This window comes from Grus americana, chromosome 20 (assembly GCF_028858705.1).
Source record: "Grus americana isolate bGruAme1 chromosome 20, bGruAme1.mat, whole genome shotgun sequence".
In the NCBI taxonomy this organism is placed as follows: domain Eukaryota; kingdom Metazoa; phylum Chordata; class Aves; order Gruiformes; family Gruidae; genus Grus; species Grus americana.
In genome coordinates this window covers 1048391-1063069 of record NC_072871.1, presented here as the reverse complement: position 1 = coordinate 1063069, position 14679 = coordinate 1048391, and the positions used below count along the sequence as shown (strand labels likewise).

The 14679-nt window shown below is 46.2% G+C and overlaps 1 protein-coding gene across 22 annotated transcripts in view; it reads left to right on the top strand.

Moving 5' to 3' along the window:
* The window catches only part of ZNF618 (zinc finger protein 618), a 166154-nt gene that overhangs the window by 123404 nt on the left and 28071 nt on the right, over nucleotides 1–14679 (top strand). For 8 of the 22 annotated variants that reach the window (XM_054848318.1, XM_054848310.1, XM_054848313.1 and 5 more), the window contains 3 exons: nucleotides 6306–6494; nucleotides 10028–10111; nucleotides 11233–11289. The exons of 1 other annotated variant lie outside the window; for it this stretch is intronic. In XM_054848318.1, the coding sequence (XP_054704293.1) occupies nucleotides 6306–6494; nucleotides 10028–10111; nucleotides 11233–11289 (330 nt within the window). The remainder of the gene's footprint in view (nucleotides 1–6305; nucleotides 6495–10027; nucleotides 10112–11232; nucleotides 11290–14679) is intronic. 13 more of the 22 variants (XM_054848316.1, XM_054848311.1, XM_054848314.1 and 10 more) reach the window with 6 other exon arrangements.

Below are 14679 nucleotides of genomic sequence, written 5' to 3'. Positions count from 1 at the left end.
GGTTCTCTGGAGCATGGAGATAGACCCAGATAGCGGTAGACATTGTAGGGCAAAAATACCTCTACTGCCATCAACACAAAGTTAGTCTTATTATCTCCCATCTGCCCAAGGGAGTTAACCCAGTGCCTATGATTGCACACATAACAGTTATTCTTAAAGATCCCTGCACCCCCAAACTCCACCTCTTAATTCGGGTGTTCCAGGTCCTCAGAAAAGCCATTGGTGGGGATCAGCAGTAGGTCAATCTCCTAGTACAGATGGGCCCTCAGACACCAAGGCTTTGGTGTCTGTAGTCCACCCCTGTATAGCTAAGGAGCCATGTGCTGTAAGGACTGTGCATTGAATCTCTGCTCAGCAAGAACAGTTTCTTACCTTCCCAGTACTTCCCATTTCAAGGGGATTTATCGCTGTGGATATCTCTCCATCCTCCCAACCATCTGTATTAACAGACTGCAGCTGCTAGTCCCAGTCCAGGCTACGCAGCATAAAGGAGAAACACAACTGTTCTTCTCTGAGAGGTGTTTACCTGAAGTGGGCCCTGCAGGTCTGACTGCAGATACCAGTGGTCCACAGAGATACGGCCCTTCTCTCTGTGCAGAGTGCAGCTGCAGGGTCTTGTTGCCCACTTTTTGACTACCAGAAGCCAGTTTTGGAGGAGGAGGCATGTTCTTTCAAATGCTGGGGTTGAAGCCGTTCTTGCACCGTGGTTTCTGCCATAACCTTTGTGAAAGCCAAAGCAGCTGCCCCTGCTGCAGACTAGACCAGCGGTCACTGATGTGCGTGCAGATGGGTTTCCAGTCCTTTCAGCAAATATCTTTAACTATGAGGACACTTAAGATCAGGATAATATTTTCATAACATTTAACCCCTCCCCATAAAACTTTCTTTTTCCTTTTTTAACCTTTTTTTTTTTTCCTCTCCTAGTTCCCATGGCCAGTAAGACAAACCACTAGCCCTGATGAGCATACAGGAGAGGGCATGAGTAGCTCCCAAGGCAGTACATCCTCCCACCTTTCTACTGCTCAGACTCTGCTATTCCTATAAACCAAAGTCCCGTGAGGCAGCTGTAAACACATGACTTTTAAAAAGCACAACTGGCTTTTCTCGTGCCCTAGCAGTCAAGTAAAGCTGAGACTCTGTCTTTACCCTGGTCTTGTTCTTGTGGTTATAAGGCAAATGCTGAAAAATGAGCTGTGGTGGGTGCGGGTAAGGAAAACACTTCAGCATTACCAATTCAGCTTTCTGGTCTTTCTACTGGAGTGCAAGCTTCCCTTCCGGAGCCTGTCTTTCTGATTTTCTGTGATAATGGATAAAAAAAATATTGAAAATGGGCTAAAACAAGGACTCATATTCTGCAAGGTCAATAAGACTGTGCAGGATAATTTTTGGTCAGTGCTGCTGGATACCTGCTGTCTGGAAAAGAGGTCTGCTGTGGGGTTCCCTGGAATTGTTAATGCCAAATGTCTCCTTCGAAAGTTCCCTTTTGTTAGTGAGGACTAGGGGCTTTTTCATATGTTTAGAACTGGGCTATTACTCTTTTAAAATACATACTCTTGTGCTGTTCTGTCAGCCTATTTGCTCTTTCTAAGAAGGGTGTCAGAGGCTGTTTCCAGAAAAAGTGGATTGTAGACATTGTCCCAGTTTTAGAAATGTCTCTGAACAGAGGAGCACATGGGGAGGGTTCAGAGATTTCTTTCTGTCCTCCTCCAGGCTTGGTCTGCTCTGCAGGGTGGAACTGATTTAACCACATTTGCGGGTGCTAGTTCTTAGATGATGTGTTTACAGTGCGGAGAAAACCTAATGCATTTCGGATGTGGACTGGCTAGAAGAGCCACCGAGAGTGGGTTGCAGCTTATTAAATCCAGGCTCAGGAGTGTTCACTCACCGCATCCTCTTCTGGTAACTGCAGATAAACCGACAAGACTCCCTGGTCATGTAGGTATGTGGTGAGAGCACTAAAATCTGCACAGCTGTCCATGTCCATTGCTTCCAGGATGAAAATCTAAACTGATGTCAGAGCCCTGAATGCACTAATAGGTTCTGATGGCCCTGACCAGCCTCACACAGGGCCTCCACCCACATTCCAACCCCCTATTTCAGCTCAGCTCATCAGTCCCTGCCTGAGCTACACTGTAGGACGTTGGTCTCCAGCTCAGTTGTAGACATGCCCGTGCCTGGCTGTGGATCCTATTGGTCTGTACTGCAACCTGTAGACTGACTGCTGAGCTTGACGTCAGTCCTGTCTCATCACTCTGGACCTCCGTGAGGATCACTGGTATGTGTCTGGCCCTGGTTATCCTCACCAGAGCTGATCCTGCCCCTCACCAGTGCATGGACTTTCCAGCTTTACCACGGTCCTGTCTTATCACCATGAACTTCCTGATGATCTGGACTCTTGGTTGAACCTGGCTGTCACCTCTGGTCCTGCCTTGCTCACCTCTCTCAGGGCCTGCAGGATGAGCCCTGCCTGCGAAGACCCTGCCAGCCCTGTAATCATATTTGGCTCCGTAGGGGACAGACAGACCTACATCTACCCTGACACCTGAGATGCTCAAGGAAATTCATCAAGCTCAGTTACTTTTCTTAACGTGAAGGACACTGGATACAACTTGTTCATCAGGAGTGCTTAAATGCAGTGTTCCTTAAGGGCAGCTGCCATCATTGCTTTTCCTCTTAGGGAAAGGGATCCTTTTTGGTAGCACCTCCAATTTCCACACAGGTTCTGCCTAACCAAGAAAAAAACAGATCCAGATTCCAGATGGATGGTGTGTCTTTGCTTTCTCCATCTCAGTAAGTGAAATCTGTGTGTTCAGATGTTTCTCCCACTCTCTGATCCCACAGTGCCTTAGCAACAGGCTCCACTGGCAATATTTGTTTGTATGTGTAAAGAAGCACATTAAAAATTTGGTAAGTTTGAGCACAGGGTTTTTCCTGTGAAATGACCTGTTTCCAGTAGCAGAGGTTTCCACTCAGCATATTCAATTTCAGGCCATGGTTAAGAAATCACTTTCCATCGTATTAATTAAGGATAGGTTTTTCTCCAGAGATGATGGTATAATTCCATCTGAACATCCAAATGGTTCCTTATCCATCCTGATAAGATCTTTCTGAAAAAATGTGATACACAAATTATTAGCCAGAAATTTTACCTGGAAAAAGCAAAGTTGCTGAGATAACCTGATCTCTGTTCTGTTGTGGTGGTGCATCGTGGTAGTGTGTGGATTTATGTATTTTTCAAGGAGGCATGTGGAAATGTCTGCCAGATTTTCTACTTACTGCCGCAGCTTGCCATCCACAGGGCTCGAAGGTCTTAGCAAAGACAGGAAAGCCATGAGGGACCACCATGATCTCTGGACTGACTGGAGTAACACATGCTATAGGATTGCCTCGATTTAATTGCTCACGTAGATGTTTTAGAGAGATACCTAATCTTGCTGTTAAGAGTGACAGAAAATACAGCAACCTCTTAAGGTAATTATTTTGATGAATTATTATCCTCACTAAATTAAGACTAAAATTATCCAGCTATAGCTTGCAGACACTGGATCCTTTTTATAACTTTGTCTGCTAGGTGAAGGAGGACCAAGTTACCAAATTTCTGTCCTTTCTGGACCTTTGTATAGCCTGCAGTCAAGTCACTTCATAGTGACTAACCTCCCAGTGATGCCAAAGGAGTGACTTGATGTTTCCATTGTAAGGTATGCTGTTCTTGTCCTTTTTTTATTCTCTTACCCTCTCACCTGAATATGTGTGTTAACCACCTTCGTGAAGGGCATGCACCAGCACTGGGTCTAGTGAAGGAACTGAGACCTAATATTTTCTTCCTAACCCCCTTTGAGAGTACCCTGATTGGAAACCCAAAGAGTACCTTAGTTTTTTTTAGCTACATCATCACCCCGGGAGCTCCTCTGCAGCCATCACGACCAAGCACGACAGTGAACAAGCTCTTTTTCTTGCTGCCAAGGCAGAATCCCCCATCTTTCAAGTATCACCTGTGTCATCTGTATTCTTTAGCACACCATGTGCCGTTCTGTGTGGCTGTAGCACAGTGCACTCAGTTTACGAGGTGATTTGAGGTCATTCAGTGAGACTTACCCTCTACATTGCTCCTCTCCTGCCCTTCCTTCTCCAGGATGTCAGCCTCAAATGGAGCACATCTCAGATGCTTTCTGAGAAAGTTTAAAAACCTTGATAGCAGCAGTTATAGGATGCTCTGTCCACAATGCTGTCTCCAGTCTTGCTGTCTAGCTGCAGATTTTGAGGCAGGGTGTTTTTGTAACCATTCATCAACTCGGTATTTTCATTTTTGGAAATATCTTGAACTTGGCCTTTTCATCGGCCTGAAGCAGTGGGTTCCACTGAGAAGATGACTTTTCAAGAGCAGAACAGAGGAGCTACGTGATCATCTCTACCTGTGTTGCTTAGTCTTCAGAGGGAATTTGTCATCTGATGAAGTAAAGACTAAAACTTTTTTTTCAATGAATTATTAGTATCCTGTAGACTGCTAGAACTAATACTCTTTTGTCTGTCTTGCCTTGTTGGCTCAAACTCTGTCTCTGCCGAGTGTCAGATGGAGCAGCCTTCTCTCTGGGGCCTGAATTTGAAGACATGCTATTTGTTTAAGTTGGGAGGAAAAAGAAGTAATTTTGGAGGTCTTCATAGCATTGAGACTTTTTTCTTCAGATCTCAGCAGTATCTGGACTGCAGAGCATTCACAATGATGCTCTTTGTTTCTGACACTAAATAGTTGGCTGATTGCTCCTTCTCTTGGTATAGATCGGAAATAAAGCAGCAATTGGTGGGAATGGGCCTCGTGGGAAACTAGATGACACGTAAGGAGGAAATTGTCATTTCTGACTACGTTTTTGCTGGCAGTTTGGCAGCAACTGGAGGAGATTGAAAGGAAGTCTAGGAAGCAAAAGCAAGCCTCCTGCCTATTCAGCTGGCCAGAGACCAAGCAGGGGAGAAGTATCTTGACCTAAACCTGGTGCAGAATCTCCTGCAGAAGTACACTAACACTTACAGGAAATGTCATTATGGATCTATGTAACAGATAAAAAGAAACATCAAACTGTTTCTAGTATCTGTTTGCAGGCAGCTTTGAATGTACACACCCTCACTTTCCAGTGCTGCTGACAGGGAAGATGAGAGCAGTTCACATTCGGGGTGTATAATGAATGTCCCACTGGATTTTGGAAATAAGCATCCAGTCCCAGTCTGGGTGACTTTTCTCCTCCCCTATTTCAGAGACAGGCTGTTGTGCTGCCACAGCAGTCCACGATGGAGAACTGCGCAATGTGGTTAACTATTTCTGAGTTACACTATATAGGATGAGCAGGTGCTGGTGTTCCCCATCCAGCACCTGGCGTCCTAAAATATCACTCTATAGAAGTTACTGGTACTGAGCTTGGGCTGTGGGTTATGTGAACCTTGTTTATTAGTGATTCTTCATGGCAGAGGTTGGAGTGGGACTTGGCTTCAGGAGCCATATCCAAATTTCCATGGAAGAAGCCACTGAGAAATGAAGGCTGTTGTTAGGTTGTTTCTCCATTTTTGTAATTGTTTTTTTAATCCATAAGGCCTAGACGAAGGGCTGTCCTCCCAAAGGTTTTTCTTACGACTTTTGGCATTGAAAGTTCCTGGTGATCCTTACTGTGCATTGCAGAGACCAAAACATAGATACATTCAAAAAGCATATCCCAGTAATACTCAGATTTTCTTCACGTGTCACCAGTACTTGTCTGGAGATGGGGCCAAAAGGCCTTTCCTGACTTGCAGGATGAGAACTCTAATTCCCTTCCATTGCCAACAGCCTCCTTTCCTTTGTATTTGGTTAATGAGACAAGGAATGTAGCTGAAGATCTCTAAGGTTTATGCAAGGCTCAGGTAACAAAGATGTAAACTTCTCCCTATTCAGATCTCTGAGTATCACATTAAAAACCTGCTCTCCAAATTCAAACTCTTACATACATGGAAATGGAGGACACAGAGGCAGGCAGACCCAGCCAGGCCATGGCAGTCAAATAGTGCTCCTGGACAGATGGGGTGATTCCTGCTGGAGGAGGCGTGGGTGGGTCTCATGGCAGTTAAAGGTGTGGAAGGGAACTGACAAGCTTCAGGAATCTGTCCCCTCGGGTGAGTGGGGAAAACAATTTTGTTACATGGGATCAGTGGATCCACAGTCACTGCAGGTCCCCATGCAAGGGATTCGTGAGCGTGACTGTTAGAAAGCAACCCTCCCAGGAGGCACACGGTCTGGGAGCTGACTGACTGTCCAGGCACTAGTTCTGAGTGTTCATATCCAGAGTTCTCTCGATCTCCACTCTTCGTGGCAGTGAAGACACAGGCGAGCCAATCCAGCAAAAAAACACCGGCTTCAATAAACCGATGTTCTACCCTCCTGCACCGCACCCCCTCCGGTGTCCCACCGGCATCCCAATCTCAGATGTTCCGCGCTCCAAATTCTGGATCCCCAGGAAGCAAGGCCATCACAGGTACCAATTGCCTTTCTACCATCAACTTTCTTAACTGCTTAGTGTCCAATGCTGCCCTGGGTTGGCTTTTGACCCTTCCTGGACTCAGTCTGCTCCATCCATGACTGTCCCAGAGTAGCTACTCCTGGAAGTAGTTGAGGGGATTACATCCTTTGGCATGTTATAAATAAAAATTTACATCAGCAGTAGGTCTTTATAACCTCTTCCCAGTGATGAGTTGGGTTTTTTTAAGCATTGTGCTAACCATGAGGTACAAAAGACCCTGTTTCAAATCCTGGTGTCACAAACTGAGGAGAGCTTCCTGACAAGGATTGGTGTAATAGCTTGTCAGGTATGGGGATTTTTGTTTGGTTTTCAGCTTTGTTTAGCGTTTAGTGTTTGTTTCCCTCAAGGCACTATTTTCAGGGCTAGGCCTGTGCCTGAGGAAGTGAAATGGAGTACAGGTGTTTTCACAGTGATCCCTTCCCCACAGGAACCACCGAGAGATAAGCTGGGCTTCAGCAGCAAAATTAATGGTACAGAATCATTACAGAGGTGTTAGAAGACTCAAGTTAAGGTTGATCCTCCATAGTGCCCATTTCTTCCTTCCAAACTTGATCAAACCTTTAAAAGAAAAATAAGAAAGCAAGGAGCACTGAAAAATAACTATTAATAAATAGGATGTGAGACCAAGCGTTCACATGTCCAGGCAGCAGGGAAGCAGTCTCTTAAATCTGTGGGATTGATAGATACATATTCCATCTCAGTACAGATGAAGGGCTGATTAATCAGCTGGTGTTTAAACGCCCCTGAAATGTCTGGCATGGACAGATGCCGAGTAGCAGACGTGGCTGTGGTGGGAGAGCCCACAGGATATTGAACAAGGACGCTTTTTGTTTGGTGACACACACATCCACAGCTACCAGTGTTGCAGTGAGTGACCTGTCTTCTTACAGCTTGTGAGTCCTGAAATTCCATATTGTTATTGCACCTCTTAAACATTTATATGGTTTTATTACTAATTTGAGGTCCATCCAGTTCAACCAAATTAGAAGTTAAGGCTGAGAAATTTTTTCGTTATTTACTTAACCTTGCAACAACTTCTTCCAGTTTCATGTCCTTCACAAAAGTGGAATAACTGGGAGCCTTCCTGGGTCAGAGGCCAGGTTCATCTGAGCAGTAACTGGGAGATGTTTTTTGTAAAGGAGCTTCCCCCCCCAACATACTTCTCTAATCAAAAAGTACATCAGTACATTGGGTAAAAAACTTTGAGCTGTTGTTTTCCTGTATGAAGGAAGGAATGGCATGATGCTTGAGCCTGGTAGATCGATCTTCAAGAAACAAGTATTAGTCTGGGGGTCCTACCCTACCTACCTGGTGGCATCATTTTTGTGGTCTCTTTCAAGGCAGTGTCTTGTACAAATGCAATCCAAGTGGCTTCCTGAATTCCTGGTACAAATGCATTGACCATAACACCTCTCAGGAAGACAGTCTCCAGAAGGGATGCCTTCCGAGTGTTGCGGTTAGAGGCATTCTACGTGGGCCTGGATCATACCAGAGATGGTGGAGTACCGCTCCACTGACAGCGTTTGCACAGACACTTAGTAGAGTGGCACTTACTTTCTCTATGCAGATAATTTGGCTTTGCATGCAAGAGGTTCACGTACAAGGAGCGAGAGACAACTTGTGTCACCTGCCCTCTCCTGTGTGGGAAGGGCACAGTAAGTCCGAGGAGGTGCATTAAACCAGTTTTTTCTTATCGCCAGACTTGGGGGAAAAAAAAAAAAAAAAAAAAAAAAAAGATGAGGACAAAACTACAATGCAAATTTTTTCCAAACACTTTTGGAGACCTCCAACTCACTTCCACTTGTGACATAAGCCAGGATTTGAACCTGGGTCTCTGGGGGGGGAGGTTGGCCTAATTAATTTGTCGTGGTCTCTTTTTCCCACTGTGCCATCTGATTTTCTAGTTACTTAAGGCCTCTCATTCCTGTTATTTGTCTGTCAATGGAGGGAATAGATAATGTCTCCAGTTCTTTTTCAGCCCTGTTTTATGTGACTCTATTTCAACTGATTTGATTACCAAGTTTTCCTGTTCTCCTGCATTTTAGAGTCAGGAATGTAGTAGACAGAGAATTTGAGAAGCCTGCTCAGGACTTGCAAGGGTCCGCTATGGATCGGCTGGGCCAAAATTCATGGGCTGGGAACTTCATGCAGCTCAGGTCTTTTCTAGCCCCATCAGACACAAAGCTAATGTGTCTGAGCCGCCCTCAGCACAGGGAGGCTGTGAGGCTGCAGGGGGCTGGGGCCTCTTTGTGAAAGTCATGACAGCAGTTCTGACCACTCCAGTGGTCTGCAGAAATACGTCATGAAATAGTGGTCTGATACCAGTTTTGAACAGTCCCTGTCACTCCTGAAAGAAAGACTTCTGTCCCCCGCGTCCCTCCCTAGACGATTTGAATGCTGCTGAGCCCAGCAGAGCCTTGCTAAGCCATGCTCTCATGAATCCATTGGGTGACAGTGGACTCCATGAATGAGTCCACATACGGGAAGAGTCTATATGGCATAGAACATACACATTAGTTTGGCCAGTTCACCTTTATTTATTTCTAGTTTATCCTCACTACAGTAAATATATCTGCCCAGATATTGCAAACCTAGTTGAAGTGAGATGAGACCTCACACTATTTCTACTGTTGAACCTGTGCTAAGGGACACCGGCTTGAGAAGGATGGGAGGCACCTCAGCTGTGCTGTACAGTGATGTTTCAGGACACTGCAGCTACTGCCAGGGTCAGGAACCACCTCTGCACGCTGGAGGAGTCCTCCCATTACAGTTACTGGGAAAGTGCCCCGCACTGTTGCTGAAGTGGGCGAAGCAAGTGAACTGCCAGGAGCACCAGCAGGCAGCAGGCTGCGGAGGAGCAGAGCCTACCTGCTCAGCCTCAGGGAGGGGTGCAGGAGAGAGTTCACTGTTGGAAAGCACAGAGGGACAGAGGATCTACCGTAGCTTTTCCAGACATCATGGGCAGGCTCTGAGACAGCCCTTCAGTCCTCCATCTGAACGTTCCAGGGAGGGTGTTGAGGAAGGGAACGCAGATACTGGGATGCATGGGGAGCACTGGCAGAATGCTTCTGGAGGTGACACTCTACATGTTGTGATGAGGACCCAAGTTCAATCTGCAGACCTGGTCACCTGTGCCAGAGGCTTTAAGGGCTCCTTATTGCCTTAAGGAAGAGTAAGAGTAAGATAAGGGTTGGGTTTTTTTGCAGGGGAGGAAGCCATGACCCTTCTGGTTCAGTCAGGACTGGTGTTCATGGGCTCCCTAAGAGCTAATCCAGACCACCTCAGCCAGAAGGCATTCAAGAAAAATATCTACCTGTTATCCCTTCAATGAATCTGGCCCATTTGCCTCCAAAATGAGGTATTTGACCTTTCTGCTGTATTCAGGGTATGTGATTATGTGGCGCAGGAGCATGTTGTCTTGCCTCATGTCTGTGTGGTTTTGCGTCCAGTATTGACCAGTCACCATCCCTGCTTTGTTCTCCACCCAGCAGAAAGTGCTTTCAGCAGGAGAGTGGAAGGCAAAGCGCAAAACAACTTTGAAGAAACAAACAGCAATTCTCAGAACTCCAGCGGTAAGTGTGTTCACTCCCTCCTGCTGTTGCTTTACCACGTCTCTCTCCAGAGCAGGATTCAGCTGTGATTGGTGATTGTTTCTGTATTTGGGGTACCTCCTTTAAGCTTGCAGGCAGCTAGCCTTCCTGGGGAAGTGCCGCCTTCTCAGTCCTCCCCAGGTTCCTGGCACTCCAGAGCCTGTAAAAAACAACGATGTGGGGATCCTGCTCCCAAGGTACTTTAGCACAGAATTTTTCAGTGGGGAGCAAAGGTGTAGAGAAAGGGGAATATGGATGGAGATACAACAGTACTCGTTCTTTGTCTGTGCATCAGTGAAGTCCTTGTGAAGCAAAGCCATTTGCAACAAGCAAGAGAAGTTTGAGCACTGTGAGTAGAACAGCAGTTTGCCTACTATAGTGATGCTAAATGTGGCAGTTTATTTGCACATCACTATAACCGGAGTCCAGCTGTTTGTGAGTTTGCTACATGGAGGTCACAGCATACCAGATGTGTAGATGTGGAACCAGAATACAGGTGCTACAAGGAATTCAAATTTACCCCACTTCTGGAGTTTCCTTTGAGTTTTAACTCCAAGTGGTAGTAACTAAACATAACCCCTGGCCTAGACAATTTTATTTAGGTACACTGTTTATAGAGTTTTCTTGACAAGATTTTTATCCTGCCAGTGTATCCCCCTGCCTTCAAGTGGGACACTGCCATTCTCTTATGCTCCCTAATTGGAGCATAACAGACGGACCAGATGAAATGTAATTTTGGCATCTTGATGCAGAGATAAATAACATGCCAGCAGAAAAGGCTGGCCTCCCTCCATTCCCCGTTCAAAAGTACCAAAACGTGTGGTGTTGCAGCGTCGCTAGCTGGAATGGACAGGTCAGGGAAGGGATTCCTCCCTGGAGCAGGTTACACGGCGTCTGTCGTGGGGGTTTATGTCTGCCTCTGAAGCAAATAAGGGGCTTTCTGGAACCATGTTGAAAAGGAATGAAGTGGTGTTGGAAAACCCATGTGCAGTAGCAAAGCGAGTGACAGTGAATGGGAAAAAAAATTGTTTGTTACTAAAATATTGCGTATTGTGTTTTGGGGAACAATCCTGTACTAATCCAAGCATTCACCACAATTACAGCTGTTCATTCGGGGACAGAAAAACCTAAAGAAAAGAGGTGTAAGCAGAACCCATCAGGTGAGCTTGTCTCTGTGTTTCAGGCCCTTGTACTCTTTAGTCCTGTTCCACTTGGGTAGCAGCAGTCCGGGGTCCTTACGGGCTGGCTAAGTCTGTCTTCAGTCAGCCCAGCCAGGCTGTTAGATGTGACACAAAACAGCGTAATTCACTGACTGCCAGGAGTTACTAGCCTGACTTGCTGCTCTGAAAGTGGCCACTTGCCTCTCAGCAGGTCTGCTCCTCATGTCTTGTCTTCTGTGGGTAGTAAGAGTGGTTTGTCTGAAGGGTTTCAAAGCCTTTCAGTGCACGTCTTTAAATGCCAATATACCATTTGGGTTCTTGACTCCTCTGGGGCCCTTTGAAAGCAGCAGCCTTAGATTGTCCCTTTTTTATTCCTGTCAAGCCCTGTGTAGCTTCCAGAGGAAGGACAGAATTATCTTGCTTAGTATCAAACAGCTCATCCGTAAAGCCAAGAAAGCTGCGTTGTAAAACCTGGCTGCGAACCGCCTCTTGTTAAGTTTTGCAGGAGGAGAAGTGAACCTGTAGCATGGGAGGGGGTTGAGGAACCACTGACAAGAAGCACACACAAACAGAGTGGCTGTATTGATAGTCCAAGACTTTAGTTCTGCCTGAACTGCTATTAAATACTGACCCATTGTTCTGTGACACATCTCACAGATCCTCCCTGCCATCTCCTTGTACCAGCTCACATCACACTCATCCTTCTGAATCTGTTTCTATATCTGAACCACAACATTTAAAGCACATGAGTAAAAGCTCACAGTAAAAATAAAACAAAGCTGGAAATTCTTGCTAGTTGATTAGCGAGTTTGATATGATTTCCTTGTCTTATTTCATGTAAGAAGTGTTTCTGTCTGCACCACATGTATGGTCAGTTTATTTCAGTGGCTTAGTCTAGGGCCTGGCAGGCTGCAGGGGAGTTGCAAGGTGCTCACCTGAACTTTTGTTTGAGCCAGGAAGCCTGAGGAACTTGAGTTTGCTGCTCAGGACTGGTTTGAGGGGAGTTGGGCTCTGGTTGGAAGCAGTTCTTTTCTGCATTAAGCAGCTGACACACTCCTCAAAGCCAGACTGGAGCATGGGGATGTATAAACTTCTTCCCTTTTCCCCCTTCCCTTATCTATCATGCATCCTCTTCTTCCCCAGCTCTGTTTCCCCCCCCCCTTGACTCCATCTTTGTGCTGCTTCCTATGTGTCCCATTCAGCGCTCTTTTCCAGCTCTTGCACCAAGCCATTTCTTCTCTTTTATTTCTTCTTGTTCTCAGGAGTCAGTCTAAATGCTCTCATTGATAGTAGCCCACGTGAGCATCACCAAATCACACTATGAATGACACTGGTGATTAGCGAGGCCATGGAAAGCTCTGCAGGCATCCGCACGCTCAGGTGTCCAAGCAGAGCTCTCAGTAACTTCATTTTTGAAGAGGTGACATATCCTTACCTCCACATTTTCCTTCTTTCCATGGCTGTGTTTCAATAGGTGGGACAAACTCTGTGTGGCTCGGTGTTCGCACATGTGATGTGAACTCTTGGGAGTAATTCTGGCATTGTTGGCTTGTCCTCTCTTGTGCTCCAGCCAGCAGATTTCGCACAGGCGGGGAAGCAGCTGGTGATAATGTGGTTGAGAACGACAGAAGGACGGACACTTCCGTCCTCCCCACTCCCATCTGCTGCTTATCACCAGACTCCTGCTGCTGTAAATAGTCCCCAGGTTTGGGAGGTAAATGTAGTCAGCCTGAAAGCTGCGTGTCTTGCCCTTGTAAAATGCCTGATTCTCTGTACCACTTGCTTTTTGTGGATGTGAGTTTTGTGTCGCAGGCCCAGTTACAGTGATATCAAATAGAGCAGCAGGATTTTTTTAGGGCACTCAGCCGGGTACAGTATGCTCTTTCCCTGTGTCACCATCTCGACTTGCAATGCCACAGATGGCTTCATGTCTGGAGTGAGGGGGAGGACAAGCAGAGCAGGAAGGTCAGCAAATAAAGCTGCCTAAAATAGACTTGGATGCAATGCTGTAGGGAATCCTAAGTGGGAGTAAGAGAACTAGGATGGGAAATGTTGGATTTCAGGTGTCTCTTCCCTATGCACAGCCCCAGTCCTTGTCATAGTGAATGCGGGTACCTGCTATCCTTATCCGAGTAACCTGGCATCTTACTACCCATAGAATAACAGTTCCTGTTCTAAATGACAAACACTACTTTGTGGTTGCATTTGAGTCCCATGTACTAGCAGAAGGTCCATCTCCCAGCAGGGCATGATGGAGCCACAGAGAGGATAGATAGGGGCTGTTTAGCTGCCATCCACCTCATGATTGGGAGTGTCCTTTGTGTTAATGGGAAAGTGTCTCCACAGCCCCTTAAACTTGCTTTTTGATGAAAACTAGAAGTTTCACAGTGCTTTAAAAATAGTATGTGCTAAAATATGCAGATTGCCTCCTTGTGCCACTTCCAGAATGCAGGCAGCCAACGCAGAGGTCCCAAGTCACATGAACATTGTGATTATTCACTGCTGAACTAAGTAAGGTCCAGAAAACAATTACATGACCTGAACCTGAAAGATGGAGTTGGCTCGTTGCAATGTCTAAGCTGTTAATCATCTAAGATGTTGTAAAACTGCTTTGAAGAAGTGGTGATGGTGGTCATTTTGCTGAGTCTTGACAGGTGCAGGGCTTTTTTGTACTAATTTCTCAAGAACCAAACAATATTTGAAGGCCAGCTTGTGAAATACTCTTCTTGCAAAAGCTAGTGATTATCAACCAGAGCCTGGGAAGGAAGGAGCTCCAGAAAGGGGCAAGTACGTGTATGGTGTTTGGTAGCGAAGGCTTGCTGCCTTCCTTTTCCACTGTGCACAGCTGGAGTGGTAGAGCAGCATTTAACTGGAAGTCTGCAGACTTGACCCTGCAGTGATGTAGTGTGTAACCACACGTGTTACTTCCCAAGCTTTTGGATCTCTTTCTTGTCTCATTTTTTGTCTGACTTAGCCTCAGGGGCAACAACCACCTCTAACTGGACTTGTGCAAAGCATTTGACACTGTCCCGTGCGACATCCTTGTCTCTAAATTGGAGAGACATGGATTTGACAGATGGACCATTTGGTGGATAAGGAATTGGCTGGCCGGTCACACTCAAAAGAGTTGCGGTCAACGGCTCAATGTCCAAGTGGAGATCAGTGACCAGTGGTGTTCCTCAGGGGTTGATACTGGGATCAGCGCTGTTCAGCATCTTCGTCGGCGACATCGACAGTGGGATCGAGTGCACCGTCAGCAAGTTTGCACAAGTACAGACTGGGCGGAGAACGGATTGAGAGCAGCCCTGAGAAGGACTTGGGGGTGTTCAGGGACAAGAAGCTCAACACGACCTGGCAAAGTGCTCTTGCAGCGCAGAAAGCCAGCCATGT